This window comes from Anolis carolinensis, chromosome 5, assembly GCF_035594765.1.
Source record: "Anolis carolinensis isolate JA03-04 chromosome 5, rAnoCar3.1.pri, whole genome shotgun sequence".
Lineage (NCBI taxonomy): Eukaryota > Metazoa > Chordata > Lepidosauria > Squamata > Dactyloidae > Anolis > Anolis carolinensis.
The window spans coordinates 97726676-97748285 of record NC_085845.1 but is presented as its reverse complement, the minus strand read 5'-3'; the positions used below and the strand labels follow the sequence as shown (position 1 = coordinate 97748285).

The following is a 21610-nucleotide window of genomic DNA, read 5'->3' as shown; positions in this document are numbered from 1 at the left end:
ATATTTTAAAACTGTGTTAGGAGAAGAAAATACGGAAACAACCAGCAATTTTAATCTTCAGAAGTTCATGTACCTATCATAATTAGCAAATAGTCCTGGAATGAAAATAACTAAATATATTTTAATGTGATGTGGATGAGGACTCATTGAGCATTAACTTGCTGAAATGGGTAAAGTGCAGCCTCTTTTTTTAAAGTAACCATATATATTCGAGTATAAGCCGACCCAAATATAAGCCGAGGCACCTAATTTTACCACAAAAACTGGGAAAACCTATTGGCTCGAGTATAAGACGAAGGTGGAAAATGCAGCAGCTATGGGTCAAATTCAAAAATAAAAATAGATATTAATAAAATTGAATTATTTGAGGCATCAGTAGGTTAAATGTTTTTGAATATTTATATAAAACTGTAATTTAAGATAATAAGACTTTAATAAGATAAGACTGTCCAACTCTGAATACCTATATACTCAAGTATAAGCCGACCTGAATAGATGCCGGCCAGGACCCTCACTCAAGTATAAGCCAAGGGGAGCTTTTTCAGCCCTAAAAAAGGACTGAAAAATTAGGCTTATACTCGATTATATACAGTACCTCAAATCCCTGTGAGGGATGTGAAGGAACATTTTAAGCAAATTATTTGTCTTCCCTGGTCAATTTAAGTACTAGAAGGATTTTTTTCAAACAGAAAGTGAACTGTAAGTGGCTCCCACTCACTTCCAGATGTAAAAAAATTCCTTAAATCTAAAATCATGGTGAAGATGCCTTTTAGAATGAATTAAAAAACATATCACATCTTCCATTCTCCTTTTCCATGACTACTCTTTAGTTTGCAGTCACCGTTCATGGTGTGGGTTAAACTGAAAGTCCTGGGCCCATTCTTTATGTGCAGCAGCATGATGGGTTCTATAATAAGGGGCTTGTATTAAAATTGCAATAAAACATTCAAGAGAAAATCCAACTAATTCTGCTCCACTGATCGAGATTGCACAATTATAGCATCATGATTCCACTTTAACTGCCATGATTGCATGGAATCCTGGGAGTTTCAGATTGGTTCGGCACCAGAGGAGTATCTAGACACAGCACCAATACCAGAGAGGCAGAAGAACCTGCAGGGAAGAAGAGACCACCTTTTGCTGTTGCTTCCTCAGACCCAGCTTTGTCAACAGAGGACTCTGTTGCTTTGCTATCAGTAGATTCTCAGGCCTCTTCCACACAGCTTAATAAAATCCCACATTATCAGCTTTGAACTGGATTGTATGGCAGTGTGGACTCAGATAACCCACTTCAAAGCAGATATTATGGGTTGTTCTGCCTTGATATTCTGGGTTATATGGCTGTGTGGAAGGGTCCTCAGTTGCTATCTGCAGGACTGAGGCTCTTACTCAGTAGGGAGTGAAGACCATCCAGTACAGCTGTCTTGCCTTCAGCCTCAGGCATAAAAGGAGGACTCCTGCGAGGTGGATCTGTGTGCCCAAAGGCGGGAGATACAATGGTGGGTTGCCCCTTTAGGGATGCCACAAGGCAAGGACCTGTCCTTTTACCTAAGGACCAATCCAGCTAACAATAGCCCTGTTGTCTCACTGTGATTAATGGTGAATCTACACTGGCAAATAAACCCAGAACAAATTAAAAAACAGACATTTACCAGACTAGGCCCATGCAACACACTCTGCCAAACTCATTGCGGTGTTGGGTTGAAGTCTATATAGTCTGTGGCTGACTGAATGGCAACGGCGGTGACATGGGCATGATGCATCCTCTTTTCTCTACATGTGCAGTGGTGTCCGTTGCTTTGTTTGAGAGACTGGTGCAAAAATCTCTGTGTAGCAAGAAGGCCGACATTCCCAAAATGGAGCTGCGTAGCAGGCTAAAGCAGAAAACTGAAACATCAGTATGGGAGTTGATTCAGATGCTGGATTCTCAGTCTTTAATATTAACCTATGTTTCTGTAAATATGGAGAAGAATCTTGCTCATTGGGAGGAGAAAGGAAATTGCTCATCCTCTCCAAGAAAGCAGGCAGGCTCCACAGGGAAGTTCTGCGGAAGAAACGTTTACTGGAGAGGATTAAGAGGGAAAAGAAACTTGGGGGAGCACTGGATACGCAGCTTGAAGTCCTTTACTGATTATTGAAGCAATGTACCCAGTTTGAAGATCAATTCAAAAACTTTGCCACAGCCCTGGACTCAGTGAGACATGAGATGCCCCTGAGGGAGATCTACATGGGAGAAAAAAGGAAGCAGTACTGACTGGTAGCTGATTTGGAGAAAGAATTGTTAGCAACCATGAAAGTTTGGGTTAAAGCCTTAAAGGAGCTGCACAGAAGGAGCCTAGAAGACTTCAGCCTGTCCAAAGAAAGCAGCTCAGGAAGCAGATGAGGAGCTGCCTGGGATGTTTTCAGAAGTGGTGGACCTTTCTGCAGCAGAGAGGCCTTGCTCCAGTTCCAGAAGACCTCTTGAGGACGCAATGGGTTTGGATACTACAGAGCTCTATTGCAAATAGGTCTACCAGGGAAGTGGCCTTTCCGGCAGCCATTTAGGTGTTGCTCTTGTTACACTTCCACTTTACTGACCTTTTTAAAGTTAATTTTAACATGTTTGCATATTTAAATTTTAAGATCAAGCCAGGGGGTGCTGTGTTATGTAGTTTTAAATGTTATTTTATTGGTTTTAACTGTGTCTTTTTACTAAGTCCTGTGTTTAACTCTGCTTTGCATGCTTTGGTTTTTAATTTACACATTATATGATTTGTATGTAGACAAAGGGCTAAAGAGAGGGTTGGACAAACACAATACCATGCATAGGAAGAATCCGGACTCTTGAATGTAATTTTCCTGCCTCTTGACAGGGGGTTGGACTGGATGGCCCACGAGGACTCTTCCAATTCTATGATCTATGACTCATGAAAGAAAGAGGCTTTCAAAACATTTACCAATACCATAGCTGGGAAAAGCCACGGTTAACGTAACTTCCAAACAATGCATCTTATTTATTTTTTTCAGCTGGGGCAACATGTATCTGTAGGATGTTTCCATTAGAGTAGAAAGATTGTTAAAGTGTGTTTACTGTGAGTGAGTGGAGAGTAAATTAACAAAGGTCAAGACCCAGCCTTGTTGAAGCTCTCTGAAAATGCTGAATTATTAATTGGCAAGCTTTTGTTTAAACATGATTACAACTCTTTTGTGAGCCTGTTGAACTCCTCAGTTGCACAGAATATTTTACTTACACTGTAGTGTTCCACTGCAGAGGAAAGAGATAAAAAAAAATTAGGAATAACTCTCAAACTACATAAGAATCACAGAAGGGATTTTCTAAAGGCAGAAAAGGCTGTCTGCTTGAGGCATGTTGGAATTTTCATATGGGCTGTGATGGACAATGAATTGTAAACTCACTTCTGTTCACTGCTTCCACAAATGCTGAAGGGATTTGTACAGCTTTATAACATTTTAAGATCACTGCCACACAAGAGAAAACAACTGTCACAAGACAAAAGTCATGTACGGTGTGATCTTATTCAACTGTATGAACAGTAATGCAAATTCCATTGTGTCACCTCACCTACAGCAATTGGATTTATTCCAGGCTATTATATTAATGGTTTGATAAATACTGTACATAATATGATGTTGGCAAATAAGGCCATTCAGGAGACTTATATAGCAGGGTGGTTAAAGGTTAATCCTGGGACTTCATGTGGACCTCAGAACAGTTTTTTTTATGTTCCTTGCCCTTTCCAGACTCCATTGCGGAAGTTAAGGAAGGAATTTCCATGACACTTTAAGATGAAAGGAGATTTAGAGTTATGGTTAGTTTTTGACCATATATATTATAAGAATCTCAAAACACAAAAACATGTAAAATAAAGTACTATGAATACTTAGTTTCTATAAGGACACACTATTTGCAACAATGCATATTTTTTGGATTTTGTGAGTGCTTTCCTGGTAGTCTCATAATCTTAAAATGAGGGCAAAGACATCCTTTGGCACACAAAGCCTCATCTGCTTGCCCTGGCTGTGGAAGAGGCTTATTTTTTTACCATCAGTTAAAGCCTTTTGGAATTGTTACTTCAGGACCGAAACTGTTTTGATACAACCATTCTTGCATGGCAAGAGGTAAATACAGTAGAGTCTCACTTATCCAACATAAATGGGCCGGCAGAATATGTTGGATAAGCGAATGTGTTGGATAATAAGGAAGGATTAAGGAAAAGCCAATTAAACATCAAATTAGGTTATGATTTTACAAATTAAGCATCAAAACATCATGTTAAACAACAAATTTGACAGAAAAAGTGGTTCAATACACAGTATTGCTATGGAGTAATTACTGTATTTACGAATTTAGCACCAAAATATCATGATGTATTGAAAACATTGACTACAAAAATGCGTTGGATAATCCAGAACGTTGGATAAGTGAGACTCTACTGTACTTTCTTTTTTGGAACCAGCATTCACAAGGAGAGAGCTGCACTGGTGGCATGTATGATGTGAATATGAGGACTGTGTGCATATTCAGACAAGCATGCTGGGGTGGGTTCATGAGAGTGGTAAGATAGCTAAACCCATCTCTGTTTTTAGCCTTTTAGCCTCTTCTGGTGATATGATTTGTTTGCTTAGAGCTAAAGTAACCCTTGAATCTAATGTTTATCTACTCCTGTCTTAAAGCCAAATTATTGAATCTGCACTCTAATCCATTCCCACATTTTTTTAAAAACCAAAACATTATGCAATATGAGCACTGAACCAGTTTTGTCTCCACCACACTTTTATTTTAAAATTTATTTAAATGTTATCTCTTCCATCCCAAAAGGCTTGTAGTATAGAACTCTGAGAGGTAGAGTGCCCTTTGCATTTTAAAAGTAAACAAGGAGCAGAAAAAGTATTCTGATGAATGAGGAGAAATACATTGGCTGCATTTGTACAGTTTAAAATTTATGAACAGGACTCTGCTGTGTAGAATGCTGGAAATCACAAACAAGCAGCTGCTTTTCCAGCACATTGAAGTGTGTTTGCATGTGACTGGCATACATATTTCAAACTCTAGTTTGCCTGTGGCATCCTGCAGTGAAAATGAAAGTTGTGTTGCAATTGAAAGGCACCGCTTCAAAAATGAGTACATTGTGAGGCCGGTTAGCTGCAGATGAGAAGCAGGGAGCTGCTTTCCCGTGTTTAGAGCCAACATTTTTCTTTAAAAAATCTGGCTCTTCTTTTTATGATATTATGTTTTCAAATACAATGCCTAAAGCAAGCTTAGGAACTCCTTATTAGTAATTGTTCCAAAAAAGAATCAGAGAATACATTCTGCTGACTGATTCCCAAAATGGAGATTGCCTGTCTTTTAAAAATGAGAATATTCTTTTTAATTAAAATTGGCAGAAATATAACATGGCAGATGTAGCTTTTGTCTGAGGAATTTCCCCCCGCCTCATTTCATAATCTTTGTTGTTTCTGCCAACACCCCTTTATCAGGCTCTTCATAGGGTATAAAGTCAAAAAGAAAGAAGTTCATTAAAGAAGAAAACCAAACTGTTTCTCCTGGCAAGAGAATCTAATTAAGAAAGATGTTCTGCTATGTTTGATCATTACATTTTTTCATGGAAACATTAAAAGTCAGACACAGTTGTGTCCATGGGATTTTCATACTGTGGAAGTCAGCTTGCAGATCTCAGGCATTAACTAAAGTTTCAGGGATTGCCTTTTTCTGATTCATGTATACTGGTGTCACTGTGGACAGTCATAGCTAGGGACCTTGACCTCAACCTCCCCCACCAACTGTCCACCGGAAATAATCAGATCTATACTTTTATTTTCCCCAGACCTCCTGGCCAAACCCATAGTTGCCAATAGAGGGCAGCAAGCAGGAAGATCACATTTTGTTCCTGCAGATCTCAGAATTGGCTACAAATCACCCCCAAATAACTAGCCACTGATGCAGCTTTTCGGGATGGAGGGAGTTGTGAAAGAGTTGTGGGGCATTGGAATGCACATAGCCAGAGTTCTATCTAGAACAAACACTGAATAGCTTTGGGTTAATTTGTGCTATTTTGGGGTGATCTGGGGAGTAATTTTTCCTCGCTCAATATCAGACATATGGTGGGAATGAGACTTACTCCAGAATTAGCACATGCTCATTTCAATTAGGCTTACTCCAGAGTAAGTGGGTCTAGATATACAGCCTCAGTGAGCTGCTCATACCAACCATTTGACTATCACTCACATTCTGCAGATGAAATGAATAAATTGGTACTGTCCATAATCCCAACTACAGAGAAACACAAAGGAGTGATTGACAGGATTTTCTCACTTTTTACTCTGAAGGGGTGCTTGAAATTATTTGCAGGTCTAAAATAACCCCTGCATAAAATGATTCTATCTACAACTCAACACTGGTGTAGAGCTGAAGTTGAAGGTGACACCCCCCCCCCCCAAATAAAAGATAGTAACTTATATTTACTAAGGACATCAGGCTGGATAATAAGGGTTAAGTCTTGGTCAATTTGCAAAGGCACTAACAACAACAACAACAACAACAATAATAACAACCCTTCTCATGTTAGACAGTGTGTACATTTAATCAAGGCTTTATGTTCTATATTTCATATATTTATAGCAGAAGGTAACAAATTTATTACTGGAAACCATGTCACAAAAGTTATTTGACTTTTTCCATTTAAGCCACACCTGGGCTAAAGAATTAACAACTCTTCTAATTGTTTCCCATCTCAGTCAACGACTCACAAACAAAAGAGACTCCCTTTTGAGCTGAGAAATATTTACATTATCTAGGCTAAAGGTTAGCCAAGCAAACATTATGCTTTATAATTTTTCCCTTGCCATTCATTTCCCCCTCCTGCATGAACCCCTTTATATCCCTTGTGCCATCTCCCAGTTCTAGGGGAACCCCAAAAGCCTCTCGCCTGCTGGGCTGCTGGGGAACATCTAGGATCCCTTGCTTTGTCCCCCATAGGAAACACAGGGGAGATCAAAGCCACCTGAAAGCCCCATGGATGAAACTTGTGTTTGTCTCCCAACACAGTGGGGATGCTGGATCTCCTTTTCTCCCCCACTGTGAGTCCCACATGTGTCTCCTATCAATTTTATATATTGTTATTATTATATTTTATGATATATTGCCCCCATATAAAATGAAGCACAGTGACCCTGATGTGAACTTTTGGCCAGCATTCCATCCTGACCTGGGTGCCACCAGCCTGCCCCAGGCCCATATCCTGACTCAATGGACCTCATCATGATCATCATCTGGAAATAACACAATGGACTCTTTCTTAAGCTTCGGAGGGCAAAGCCAGACCACTTAAGAATGGAGCAACCTTTGGACATTCCAATCATTCCACATAAATGGCATATCTCCCCTGCAAGGAGGCAAGGTATGCCACAGCTGTCAAGACATTTCCCCTTCTTGGACTCTGAATCACTCAATCCCATCAAGACTACCAATGCTGCTGCCTTTTGGACAATGGAACTGACATCTAGGTGTCAGACCCCTATTCAAGGGACTTGTTATTTCAATCACTCTACCAATAGAACAGGTCCAGCTTGTAGGGGCCAAGGTTTTTGCAGGGCTGTCTGACAATGGGCCTAGGAAGGGCCAGTCATAATCTAGCCATTAGACAAATATTTTCTGTTTGACTTATCTGGGAGTTTTTAGTGTTTGGGACACTGGGCTTCATCAGAGACTGTACATGCAAAAGGACAATAAGAGTTTCAACAGGGTTATTGTACCCATACAGCAGGATACTCAATCCCATCATCAGCCATCGCCGCCTCCATTATTCGGAGACCTTCCAGCCCCTCTTTCATCATTGGACAGAGGGAGAATTTGCATCGAAGGCAGGCAGCGCTCTCTCATTAGCCGAGGCGTGTCAAGCTCCCACCTCTCCAGGGAGCCCCTGCCAATCACAGCAAGGCTGGGTACAGCAAGGGGCGGTGGGAATTTTGAACCTGAAAACTGTACAAAAGTGCATGCTTTGCTATGTTATGTATCTCAGTCTATTTTTGGTGAACTATCGCAGGTTGGCTCCAAGGAACCCCGGTGGCGAAGTGTGTTAAAGCACTGAGCTGCTGAACTACCAGACCGAAAGGTCCCAGGTTCAAATCCCGGGAGCGGACTGAGCGCCCGCTGTTGCTCCAGCTTCTGCCCACCTAGCAGTTTGAAAACCTGCCAATGTGAGTAGATCAATAGGTACCGCTCCTGTGGGAAGGTAACGGCGCTCCATGCAGTCATGCCGGCCACATGACCTTGGAGGTCTCTACGGACAACGGCGGCTCTTTGGCTTAGAAATGGAGGTCAGCACCGACCCCCAGAGTCAGACATGACTGGACTTAACGTCAGGGGAAACCTTTACCTTTACCTATTGCAGGCTGGCATCACTTTCAGCTGAAATTAAATAAAATACCTCGGTGGCTTTCTGCTTCAACTTGCTGAGATACATTCTGGAAATTATTGGCTTCTTTTTCTCACCAGGCTTAACCCTGGATCTCACTATCCAAAGCTGCTCTAAATTGCTTGATAACAGAACCAGTCACAAAACAACAGAGACTTGAAACTAGATGAGATTTACAGAGTAAAAATCCTGTTTAATCTGTGTTCTAAGGAATGCAGAAGAGTTATACATGAATTTCAAGTGCCAAGGATTTGATTGTGTGGGTCCCACCCAAGTTTGTACAGATTTTCTTTGAAGACTGAGAAAACAAATAAATTTAAAATTTTGCTTATTTTTAAAAATAACCGGTTAAATAAAATATATAACATATGCCTTCTTAATGAAAGACTATTCAGAGAAATGTACAAAGTACAAAATAGAAAGTACAGTATTTTTTTAAATCAACTGTGAATGCAATAAAAAGGTAAAGGTTTCCCCTGACGTTAAGACACCTCCAAGGTCATGTGGCCAGCATGACTGCATGGAGCGCCTTTACCTTCCCACTGGAGCGGTACCTATTGATCTACTCACATTGGCATGTTTTCGAACTGCTAGGTTGGCAGAAGCTGGAGCAACAGCGGGCGCTCACTCCGCTCCCGGGATTTGAACCTGGGACCTTTTGGTCTGGTAGTTCAGCAGCTCAGTGCTTTAACACACTTCGCCATCGGGGTTCCTTATGAATGCAGTACATATCTGCAAACAGAGCTGACTGTTTTACTGAACATGCCAGTAGTTTTTCTGTCCGTGTTCTTGAAAAAAAATATCCTTGACTCAATATATCCAGATCAACTCCCTGCCTTAGGCTTTGCCTGCTGGCTGTGGTGGGCCAACTTCGTTGCTTCCACTATGTCAGCTATTGCTGGTAAAAAAAGGTAAAGGTTTCCCTTGACATTAAGTCCAGTCATGTCTGACTCTGTGGGTTGGTGCTCATTTCCATTTCTAAGCCGAAGAGACGATGTTGTCCGTAGACACCTCCAAGGTCATGTGGCTGGCATGACTGCATGGAGCGCCGTTACCTTCCTGCCGGAGCGGTACCTATTGATCTACTCACATTTGCATGTTTCTGAACTGCTAGGTTGGCAGGAGCTGGGGCTAACAGCAGGCGCTCATTCCGCTCCCGGGATTTGAACCTGGGACCTTTTGGTCCGCTTTTGGTGGTATTGCAATGTAAACTAGTAGAAAGGTAGGTAATAATAATATGAATAATCAAAATGGGGTTGAAATAGTGCTTGCAGTTCTGGAGGGCCTCTAATTTTTGCTTCTCATCGACTTGGCATGGGGATTTGGTTAAGCAGTTATTTATTTATCCTGTCAGAAGAGATCAAGGGTACAACCGTAATGTATTTAAAGAAACAAAATTAAGAAACTTGGCATTATACTCAATGTTCTTTGACCAGTAGTTGGACACTCGGGAGTGCCTCTGATGCTGTAAGAAGGTCCTCCATTGTGCATAGGGCAGGAGTCAGGCTGCATTGTATAAGTAGTCTGTGGTTTGCTCTTCTTCACACTGGCATGTGTGGATTCCACTTTGCAGCCTCATTCCTTAAGGCTGGCTCTCGTCTCGGGGCGCCAGAGCGCAGTCTGTTCAGCGCCTTCCAAGTCGCTCAGTCTTCTGTGTGCTCAGGTCGAACAGTGAAAATTCATGAGTAAAGGAGGTTGTTTTTTTGACCTGAAAGATTTCGGGGATGGTTTGAACTTGGTCGCAGCCCAGGGAGCGCGCCTCTTCGCTGAGGAACCCCAGAAGAGAGGGGTTGAGCCTCTTCTGGGGCGTCGCGGGCTGGGCAGGACTTTCACGCGTGCTGAGTTCCCTCAGAGAGAGCGCGGGAGGGAGGGAGGGAGGGGGGGGGGAGCGAGGACGGCGTTGTGTGCGTCTCGGCGCGCGCCTCCTTAAAGACGGCAGGAAAGCGACTGAGCGCCCGGCTTCTTTCTCTCCTCCTGCAGAAGTTGGCGGTGCGAGTGGGGAGCGCAGGAGCCAGCAGCAGCACTAGTGGCGCCGGAGCAGCAGCAGGCGGAGGAGAAGGAAGAGGAGGAAGCGGTCCCAACTCCCTTGGTCCCCCGAGCCTGGCCCTTTCGCTGCTGCCGGCGAAGGGTCCCGTCGCCATGGTGACCGCCCACCTGCACGGCAGCCGAGGCTGCAACGCCGAGCCCCCGCAAAGCGCGCCCCTCAACCTGCAGGCCAAGCTGGGCTGCAGCAGCACGCGCCGCGCGGCCCTCGAGACAAGCGCCCGGCCCCAGGTAAGCGCGCGGGGGGGGGGGGGGGTCCACGGAAGAGAGGCTGCTGCACGAGACAGGAGCCTTTCCCGCCTTAAGCCCTCTCAGGTGGACTTAAAGGTCGCCCAAATCTCACAACGCCTGCCTCTTGAACCTTCGCTTTTTGTGCTTTGGAATGTCTTGGAAAGCTCTCTAGGGGGCCTTCTACACAGCCCTAAAAGGTAAAGTTTTTCTCCTGACGTTAAGTCCAGTCGTGACCGACTCTGGGGGGTTGGTGGTCGTCTCCATTTCTAAGCCGAACAGCCGGCGTTGTCCATAGACCCCTCCAAGGTCATGTGGCCGGCATGACTGCATGGAGCGCCTTCTACACAGCCCTATATCCCAGAATATCAGGGCAGAAAATCCCACAATATCTACTTTGAACTGGGTTGAGTCCACACTCTGATAATGTAGGTTTTTCTGCCTTGATATTCTGGGATATAGGGTTGTGTGGAAGGGCCCTAGGAGGAATATGTTTGGGATATCTCAACAACTGCCTCCTATGTCAACCCCAAGCCCTACTTCCCCGTTCGCTGCCTTAACCTGAGTCTGGGGACCCTTCCAGACAGGCCCTATATCCCAGGACATGATCCCATGTTTTCTTCTTTAAACAATTATATGAGTCAGCACTGCCAGATAATCTGGGATAAACAGAACTTCTAGAATCAGATCCCGGGACATAGGGCCTGTCTGGAAGGGCCCTAGATCTCAGGCCCCTTCCACACAGCCATATAACCCAGAATATTAAGGCAGAACATCTCACAATATCTGCTTTGAAATGGGTTATCAGAGTCCACACTGCCATATATCCCAGTTCAAAGCAGAACAGGTGGGATTTTATTTAGCTGTGTTGAAAGCGAGGATGCCCTCTTCCATCCTCTCCCCCCCCCCCCCCCTGACTTTTTATCCGGTTGCTTTAAACAAGCAAAGTGTGGACAAACTATGGGTTTGTCTCTGTGTATAAAGTAAGATGAACCTACTCCTTTAAAAAAAAATCCCCCACAATGTATAGTAAGGAGGTGGGTGAAGGGATAAGGTAGGATTTATTCATGCTATTGTTAATAATTTAATAGATTAGTTTCAGAGATTTTAACAAATGTCTGATAAATCATCAAAAAAAGGAGGGCAGGTAAGGAACCTTTTAAAACATTATATTAAAACATCATATATGTTGTTGGCCACCCTGAGTCCCCACTGGGGTGATAGGGTGGGATACAAATAAAGATAATGATGATGATGATTATAGTGAATTACATTCCATTTTTGGTCTCTATTGCCCTAAAATTCATTGTTTACGCTACTAAAAATTTTGCAAAGTCTACACTCCCTATTGGTGAATACAGGACTCTCCAAAAGCAGATGAAATAAAAAGGGAATCCCCATTGATTATGGCTAACAGAGAATTTTGGGACTGAGTGGAAGAGAAGGGGAGTGGGGAATTGTTTGGTAATATAAGATCAAGAAGAATGTTATGTAAACTTTGAGAATTGACAGTAATGAAGAACTGGAGTACCAGTTAGTGTTTTGTATTTAGTTCAGAGAGCAGGTCTGAGCTGCCATTCCTGGAGTTTGTTTCCAAAAAAGGTATCAAATCTTCAAACATTGGAAAATGAATTATAGGTGGCAGCACATTATTGTCTCTGTGTAGGACATCATCTACAGATCAGAACTACCGAAATGTATCAGATCACTCTAGTACAGGGCTTGGGAAATTGCACTTTAGAGCACTCAGCACATTTTTTAACATTTGCTCAGATTGATTTGCTGCTTTTTGGAAACAAGTTCCACATTCATTTGCCATATTTATGTTTAGGGAAGGGGCTTGGGTAAATTTTGTCATTCTGTGGGAAAATGGAGATATGGTAAACAGATATTTTTGGCATGGGATAGGCTGAAGATGAAAATACCAATTTAGGAAAGTGAAGTAAGAGAAGTAGGGGACAATGTGTCTTCCATTGCAGTGTGTTAAGGTGGAAGGAAAGGAAGATGCAGGGGAGAGATATTAGAACAAGTGAGGTGCATAGTGATGGTGTGTTGTTTTTAACCTTTTTGAATAAAGAAAAACAATTATTACATTTTTAGATATGGGTTTTCAAGATTGTTGGTATAAGATCCTGGCAGGCTTGGCATTAGCTACCTAATCTTATCTTATCCTCATTTTAAATGATCTCAGGAAATTTGAAGAATTGGGTACAAACATCCAACCTCCAAGAATCTCAAAACAGCAACGAGGTTTCTGTACATAAATACAGGATTCAAAGTGCCCAAGCAATGCTTGTTAAATTATCATAAGTCAGACTGGCTGGGAACCAGGACTATTTTTTACAGTTGTCTGGGAAGTAGAGCAGGAGTCTTTTGCCACTGTCTTGTGTGCTTATTTACCTCTCCCCATGTCATTCAAAAGCAGTGTAAATTGAGGAAAATACATTAAGTGAAGTATTAATATGCATTATTTATAGAAGCTGGAGAATTCAAATCATCTTTGTACCATATCTGGGTTTATGTCTCTTAATGTTCTTTTTTTCTTAATATTACAGCCTCTGCTGATGCAGCTACACTGTAGAATTAATGCAATTTGACATCACTTTAACATGGCTCAATGTTGTAGAAATTTGGGAGTTTTTAACCTTCTCTGCTAAAGAGTGCTAGTGCTTCACCAAACTACAAAACTTAGGGTTCTGTGGCAGTTAAAGTGGTATCAGATTGCATCAGTTCTACAGTGTAGTAGAGCCAGGCTTGGATGAAACCATTTGGTCTACCATTTTTGTTTACTTTTCTATTTCCTGCCTGTTAATAAACCTGAAAAGGGAATATATGTAGTTCAAATCAAGTTATATTCTACAATGTTTCTAGGGACATTGGTGAAAATAATTTTAGTTATGTAAAGGACATTTGAACATCTAGCTAGCTCTGTTGCTTTTTGTGATATTTTTTTAAAATAACAGGCTCTACTGTTGATAATCGCCATGCTCTAATAGTCTGTTTTTAACCAGGCAATAAAATGAATGCTTATTTTTCAGTGCAAACCTAAAGGCAATTATCATATTTTCTTACTTGAGAAATGTATGTTGCAGCAGAGTGCAGTGAGGAATCATGACCACTATTCTCCCCCATTACCCATCTCACCATCTTCTGAATTTATGTTACTAATAGCTTAAGTATCCAGTGTTACCTGGGTTAGGTATTTTGTAGTGCTATTTATTAGAAACAGTTTTTGTTTCATTTTGGATTTTAAAATTGTAGAGTTGATAGGGTGGAATTACTATCAGCCCAAATCTTGGTTAGGCTGTAACTCTCATTAGGTTCAAATCTGGCCAGCTCTAACTCAAATTACACCCAGATCTGATGAAGTGCAATTCCCATCAGCCCCAGATCTGTCCGGTGTTGAACTCCCATTAGCAGTAAATCTGGGTGGCTGGAAGTTAAGGGTCTGCTCCTAATTAGTTATAGCCTTCTTGTTGGGATGTCTCATCATCCCCTGTATTTGTAGTGAAGGGGTAAGGATATTGGAAGATGCAGGCTGGTAAGCAGGGTAAGTCATGTGTGATTGGTTAGGAGAAGAGGATGGTTGTGATGGGACTTCCCTAGCTCTCTGGATATGGATGAAATACAACTATCATTGTATGTCAGTCCACCCCCCAAACCCTGCCAGTATTTTAAGTCGGCCATGATGTGTGCCAGGTTTGGTACAGATCCATTGTTGGTGGGATTCAAATGGTGCTTTGGATGTGAATGGACTACATCTTCCATCATCCTCTGTCATTCCCCCAAACCCTGCCAATATTTTAAGTTGGTTGTGATTGATATGCATGTCAAGTTTGGTCCAGATCCATTGTTGCTGGGATTCATATGGCTCTCGAAATATGGATGATTATGACTCCCATTTTCCTCTGCCATTCCCCCTTCCAAATCCCACCAGTATTTGATGGTGGTCATGATGGGCAGGCATGAAAAGTTTAGTCCCAATCTATCATTGGTGAGATTCACATGGCACTTTGGATGTGAATGGGCTATAACTGCCATCATCCTGTCATTCCCCTCCAAACCCCACGATCATTTGGCCATGATTGGTATGTGTGCCATATTCGGTGGAGATCCATCATCAGTGGCCATGACACAGCTCTCTGGAGGTTGGTGGACTACTCTCATCATCCTCTCTCAACCCTCTCTCCCCTCAGACCAGTATTTAAAATTAGTCTTGATGGATATGTTTGGTCCAGATTCATCAAGCCCTGTTAGAGCCTGTGTGATTCAAACATAAATATATCAACATATTTTGACTTCCATTATATACTAGTTTAGGTACCCATTGATGCCTGGGTTAGGTTTATTGTAATGGTATTTATCAGAAATAATTATTGTTTGGTTTTGAAATTTATGAATCCATTAGATGACGCATAACCATATAATGGGACATTTTATAGAATTGTACAGGTTATGGAGTGCAACTCCTATTAGCCCAAGATCTAGTCAGGCTGCAACTCCCATCAGATCCAGATCTGGTTGGCTGTAACTCCCATTACAATTCCCACCAGCTGAGATTTGTCTGTTGTTGAACTACCATTAGTTCTAGACCTGGGTAGATATAGGTTGAGGCTCTGCTGTTAACTGGTCAGATGGGTTAGCACAACTCCCATCAACACCAGGCTGTGTAGTGATGGGGTTAAGAATGTTGGTTGATGTAAGTAAGGTGAGCCTTCTGATTGGAGGAGGCAATGACCTCTTCAGCTATTGGGGCCTCATACAGCTGTCCTGATGTGACTGGCTTTCAACTCCCACCATTCTCTATCATACATCCTTAACATTGTCAGTATTTTACGTTGAATCATGAAAGGTATTGATTACCATGTTTGGTCCAGTTCCACTATCAGTGGCCATTGCACTGCTCTTCAGATGTGGGTGGACTACAGCTCCAATCATCCTCATTCAACTCCCCATAGCCCCACCAGTATTTTAGGTTAATTATTAAGAGTATGTGTGCCAGGTTTGGTCCAGATCCTTCCTTGGTGGGACTCAGAGGACTCTCCAGATGTGGGTGGACTACACCTCCCATCATCCTCTGTAAAGGGCCCTCCAACTCCTCACTGGTATATTAAGTTGCTCATGATTGGCATGTGTGTCAAGTTCAGTCCAGATCCATTGATGGGGGGATTCAGAGGGTTCTCCAGATGTGGGTGGACTACAACTCCCATTCGTCAGCCTCAAATCCCACCAGTATTTTAAATTGGTTATGATAGCTGTGAGTGCCAGGTTTAGTTCAGAAACATCGCTGGTGGAATTCAGAGGCATCTCCAGATGTGGGTGGACTACAACTCCCACCATCCCCTGACAATCCTCCCCAAACCCCACAAGTATTTTAAGTTTGTCATAATGGGTATGTGTGCCAAGCTTGGTTTAGATTCATCTTAGGCAGGATTCACAAAGCTCTCTGAATGTGAGTGAACTACAGCTCCCATCATCCTCTGTCAACCCCTTTAAATCCCTGCCAGTATTTTGCCCCCTCATAAACACGTACTGTTTTATTATTAAAATTCATCATCATTTCTCTTTTACTTTATCTCTAGATTGTAAGCTTTCAATGACAGCATGCTGTACTTTATAATTAATCACTAGAGCAATTCTTTGCTCTTTTTTAAAAATTACATATTTTTATTATTATTTAACATATATAAATTTTAGACAACATCGAGCAACAATCAGACTGTACAGAAACAGAGGGTAACAAATATACATGTTTGCACAACTAACAGAAGATGAAAGGTTAAAATAAAATACATTGAAACACTAAACGCTACACCTGTAACACTAAGGTAAATAAACAGAAGTGAAATGTTAAATTCCAGTTAGTATACAGTAGAGTCTCGCTTAACCAACCTTCGTTCATCCAACGTTCTGTATTATCCAATACAATCTGCCTTTTAGTAATCAGTGTTTTTGTAATCAACGTTTTCAATACATTGCGATGTTTTGGTGCTAAATTCATAAATACAGTAATTACTACATAACATTACCATGTACTGAACTGCTTTTTCTGCTACTTTGTTGTAAAACATGATGTTTTGATGCTTAATTTGTAAAATCATAATGTAATTTGATGTTTAATAGGCTTTTCCTTAATCCCTCCTTATTAGCCAACATTTCAGTTTATCCAATGTTCTGCCAGCCCGTTTGTGTTGGATAAGCAAGACTACTGTACTAATGCTATCTTCTCTTTTTTAAAATAATAGTTCTAAATTTGACTTTAAATACAGTATTATTTTACATATGGAGCCTCCGGTGGCCTAGGAGATAAAAGCCTTGTGACTTGAAGGTTGGGTTGCTGACCTGAAGGCTGCCAGGTTCGAATCCCACCCGGGGAGAGCACGGGTGAGCTCCCTTTATCAGCTCCAGCTCCATGCGGGGACATGAGAGAAACCTCCCACAAGGATGGTAAAACATCAAAAACATCCGGGCGTCCCCTGGGCAACGTCCTTGCAGACGGCCAATTCTCTCACTTCAGAAGCAACTCCGGTTGCTCCTGACACGATTTTTTTTTTTTTACATATAATCCAATTCTATGTATTTTTCCATCTCAAAGAATCACTGAGCTCCATTCTTTTTGGAATATATACATGCAAATAATTATAGTTTTACATAACAAATCCAGTGCTACTGCACTTCTTAAACTGTTGTTGGATTATTTTCTCCTGATTAGTTTTTTTAATGTTCAATTATAAAATGATATGCCAACACATAAATGAATCTCATCAATTCAATGGGTATATTCCAGTGGGGCTTATCAACAGTATTTTAAGTTGGTCAAGGTGTCAAGTTTGGTCCAGATTTATTGTCGACAGGATTAATATGGCTGTCTGGAAGTGGGTGAACTGCAACTCCCTTCTTCCTCTGTCAGCCCCCCCCCCCAGGTGTATGTAAGACAGTTTTTCTATTTTCCAGATGTGGCGCTGCCACTTTAGAATGAGGGCACACAAATGATAATAGAGGTGTTTGGATCCCTAAGATGATTTCCCTTCTCCATGAAATGAACCTTGACATGAAGACACATTCACACACACAATCAAATTTCAACTCCATTGAAAAAGAAACCTGAATTGCTGAAGAAATCTCCTTATTGTTATATCTGGGAAAATTTTAGGTGCTATATAGATAAAACTTGTCAACTTGTAACCCAGTGAAAGAATGTTACCTTTTGTTGTTGGAAATAGAAAATCATAGTTCTCAGAAGGCCAATAAGGGGAGTAGCCTCTGCCTTCCCTGAAATCCTTTGATACCATCTCAGCTAGCAACATCTCAGACAGAATATAGAGCTTTGACGCAACATCATCACGATTTCTTTCTTGTATGGTTTTAAAAATCTTTGCCAGTAAAGCTGCAAAAGGGCAAATAAGGTATTTTATGCTTTAGCGTTAAGAGCAGCCATGGTGGCGAAGTGTGTTAAAGCACTGAGCTGCTGAACTTGCAGACCGAAAGGTCGCAGGTTCAAATCCCAGGGGCGGAGTGAGCGCCTGCTGTTAGCTCCAGCTTCTGCCAACCTAGCAATTCGAAAACATGCCAGTATGAGTAGATCAATAGGTACCGCTCCGGCGGGAAGGTAACGGCGCTCCATGTAGTCATGCTGGCCACATGACCTTGAAGGTGTCTACGGACAACGCCGGCTCTTCAGTTTAGAAATGGAGATGAGTACCAACCCCCAGAGTCAGACATGACTGGACTTAACGTCAGGGGAAAACTTTTACCTTTACCTATGCTTTGGTGTAGGCCTAATAAAGGTGTATCTGCTCATGTAGAAAGACAAAGAAAAAAGAGAATTAGATTGACTTCATATTTGCTGTTGGGCCATGTTTAAAGTTTTGTTGTTAGTTTCAAAGGGCCTAAAACATGTAGTTTTTGAGGTGAGCTGGATAAAGCCTTTTTGTAGTACCAAAAAGGGTTGGGGTGAGCACCTGCCGTTAACCCCAGCTCACTTGTCCACCTAGAAGTTCGAAAACAGAAATGTGAGCAGATAAATATCACTTTTAGCGGGGAGGTAATAAAGGTGCCCTTAAGGGCATCAATTGGAGGAAAGTTCCTCGGCATGGAAGACAGAGCAACAGGGCACCCCCTCCCCCCCATGGCTGGAGTCAAGCACAACCTCCAAGATGCTGGAAATAAGATGGGAAAAATTGCCTTTACCTCTGTTTGTGTTGTCTGTCCTTGTTAATTGTATAATCAGCATTCAAGTATGGCCTTCGACAAGGTCCCCAATGATCTTCTGGCAAACAAACTAGTCAAATGTGGGCTAGGCAAAACTACGGTTAGGTTGATCTGTAATTAGCTAAGTGAACAAGCCCAAAGGGTGCTCACTAATGCTTCCTCTTCATCCTGGAAAGAAGTGACAAGTGGAGAGCGACAAGCAAGGCTCCATCCTGGGCCCAGTTCTGTTCAACATCTTTATTGGTGACTTAGATGAAGGGTTAGAAGGCATGATCATCAAGTTTGCAGACGACACCAAATTGGGAGAGAGAGCTAATACTCCAGAAGACAGGAGCAGAATTCAAAAAGGATCTTAACAGATTAGAGAGATGGGCTGAAACTAACAAAATGAACTTAAACAGGGACAAATGCAAGTTACTCCACTTAGGCAGAAAAAATGAAATGCAAAGATACAGAATGGGCTTGGCTCGATAGCAGTATGTGTGAAAAACATGAGCCAACAATGTAACTTTCTTGTAAACACATTCCAACCTGCTGTGTTCTGTATTGAGATGGCCATGATGACTCGCTTGTGGCTAAAAATGCTGGTTGTCATAGTATTTTTGAGTAAACGATGTAAAAGCTTCAGAATAGTTAATCACTCACCTAGACTGAACTTCCTGTTTGTTAAAAGAATTACATTTGGAAACAAAATATTGAAAATCAGAATTATGGTGATGCCCTACTTTCATTCAATTTGCAGTCAGATTAACAATGGTAAACTGCTCATGTAAAGCACGACATACATAGATGGTGCTATATAATAAATTGTTTAATTATTATTATTATTATTATTATTATTATTATTGTAATAGAGAGGCAGCATGATAAAGAGAGGCTTTGGATAAGGCAAAGGCAAATCCTCTATGAGAAAATTCTGCCAAGAAAACCCCATGATAGAGCCTTAGATTGCCATAGGTCAGAAACAACTTGATGACCTACTACATCAACCTTAATAACCTTCATCTGAAGTTTGGTTGAAAAATGAACAGATATTGCATTTATATTAGTTAAGGTATTCTTACTTTTGCCCATCAGTGTATTCCAAAAGCTATAGGATGTCCTCTGCCAAGAACAGGCTTTTATTTGGAGTGTTAAGTAAATCTTAAAAGAAAACTTTCTTCTCTAAATTTTATGCTGCATATAATCCTTGGCAAGAGACATTTATGTTACTGATTTCCAAGTAGAAATTAGTCAACTCTAAATTCCTGACTGTAATAACCAGTGAAAGGTCATGCACTTTGAAATGTATTTCTCCTTTTAATTCAAATATAAACTTCAGTGCAGATGTAGGAATTACTTTTACAATGTTAGAGGTCCTGAGCCAGGAGCCATTCATAGAGGATAGTCAGAATATGATTAATTACTTAATCTTGATGAAACTGTAGTTGACTGATGGGAATTTTAAAACAAATGTGCCTAGTGAATGGCCTGTGGTGAAGTCTGAAGGAAGCAGGATCTGCCAATAATCTGAGGTTGACAGGACAGCAAATCAAGTGGCAAGGTTGTGTATCAGGTCTGTGCTTAAGTCCAATTAAGCATAGGACTGTTCTTATGTCCTTCCAGTATGAAATGTAAGCATATGGTTAAATGTAAGTAGTGTTTAAAACTAAGTGTTTGCAGTCCAACAGAAAATTCTTGTTCAATCATTATATCATTCCGTCAAATATATTACAATAAGTTTGTGTAATACCTCTTTGAGACAGTAAACAGAATTAAACTAACAGATTGAATGGCAAAGCTCTAACCAGAGTAGTGACTTTGGACTTTACCATAAAAACAAGTCCTCTCATTACAAACCTGTTTTGCTTTGAGCTGGATCATCCTAGGATAGCAATCGGTGTTATCACATCAATCCATTCTGCAAGTGCTTTCAAGAAAACTATGAAAGCACTTTTAACTTACCACAGCTGCTAGGACTTTTCTTCTTCCAATTCTTTCATTCTTTGTCCTTGGCTCCTTTAAAAATATTTTTTCCGAAAGAATTGTACAAATCTGAGAGTACAGAATCTTGTGAGACTGGGGTTTTGCAGTTAATTACATCTATATTCTCCATGTTCACAAGCAGTTTCTACAAATATTTAAATAAGAAATTGGCAAACTTAAGGTGCATTTTGCAGTAATTCTGCAAGTGGGAGGTATACATTTGATTAGCAAACTTTGGCTCAGCTGAAAGAGGATGCAGGAGCTGGATCTTTTTCGAATCGGACTTGTAAACAGCTTGAACTTTTGCAAGCCAGACAAAATAAGTATTGCAAACATTAAGGAAATGCTTAATCAAGAAGGGAAATCACTATCACTCCTTGGAATTACTGTGAAACTGTGCAGTTACTTCATTACTATGTTTTTAAAAAGGAAACAAATGGGGTGAAAGAGGGAAATTATGGTTTTGCAGCCAGGTCATTTTGGGCTGCTTACTGAAAGTGGAGTGGCAAGCAATGTGAGGATAGGGAAGTGAAACAGTTTAAAGTGAACACTAAGCCGTGTTTAATTTGAGACAGTTTTGTGTTCTGTCAGTTCATACAGCAGATATTCTGTAGAAGGGGTAGAATGCAGTCCATAGAATATATTCCTGGAAACAACAAGATCAACTATTTGATTTCATCAGTGTGTAATAAACTGATCTCAATTTGAAGGAAATGTAGTACTTATTATAATACTTGTGCCCAATTTTT

General features: G+C 41.2%; 1 protein-coding gene across 4 annotated transcripts in view; it reads left to right on the top strand.

Annotated features, from left to right (window-relative positions):
- Nucleotides 1-21610, top strand: part of phf21b (PHD finger protein 21B) — a 225715-nt gene that overhangs the window by 134498 nt on the left and 69607 nt on the right. For all 4 annotated transcript variants that reach the window (XM_062981958.1, XM_062981956.1, XM_062981955.1 and 1 more), the window contains one exon: nucleotides 10395-10688. In XM_062981958.1, the coding sequence (XP_062838028.1) occupies nucleotides 10554-10688 (135 nt within the window). In that variant the 5' untranslated portion in view covers nucleotides 10395-10553. The remainder of the gene's footprint in view (nucleotides 1-10394; nucleotides 10689-21610) is intronic.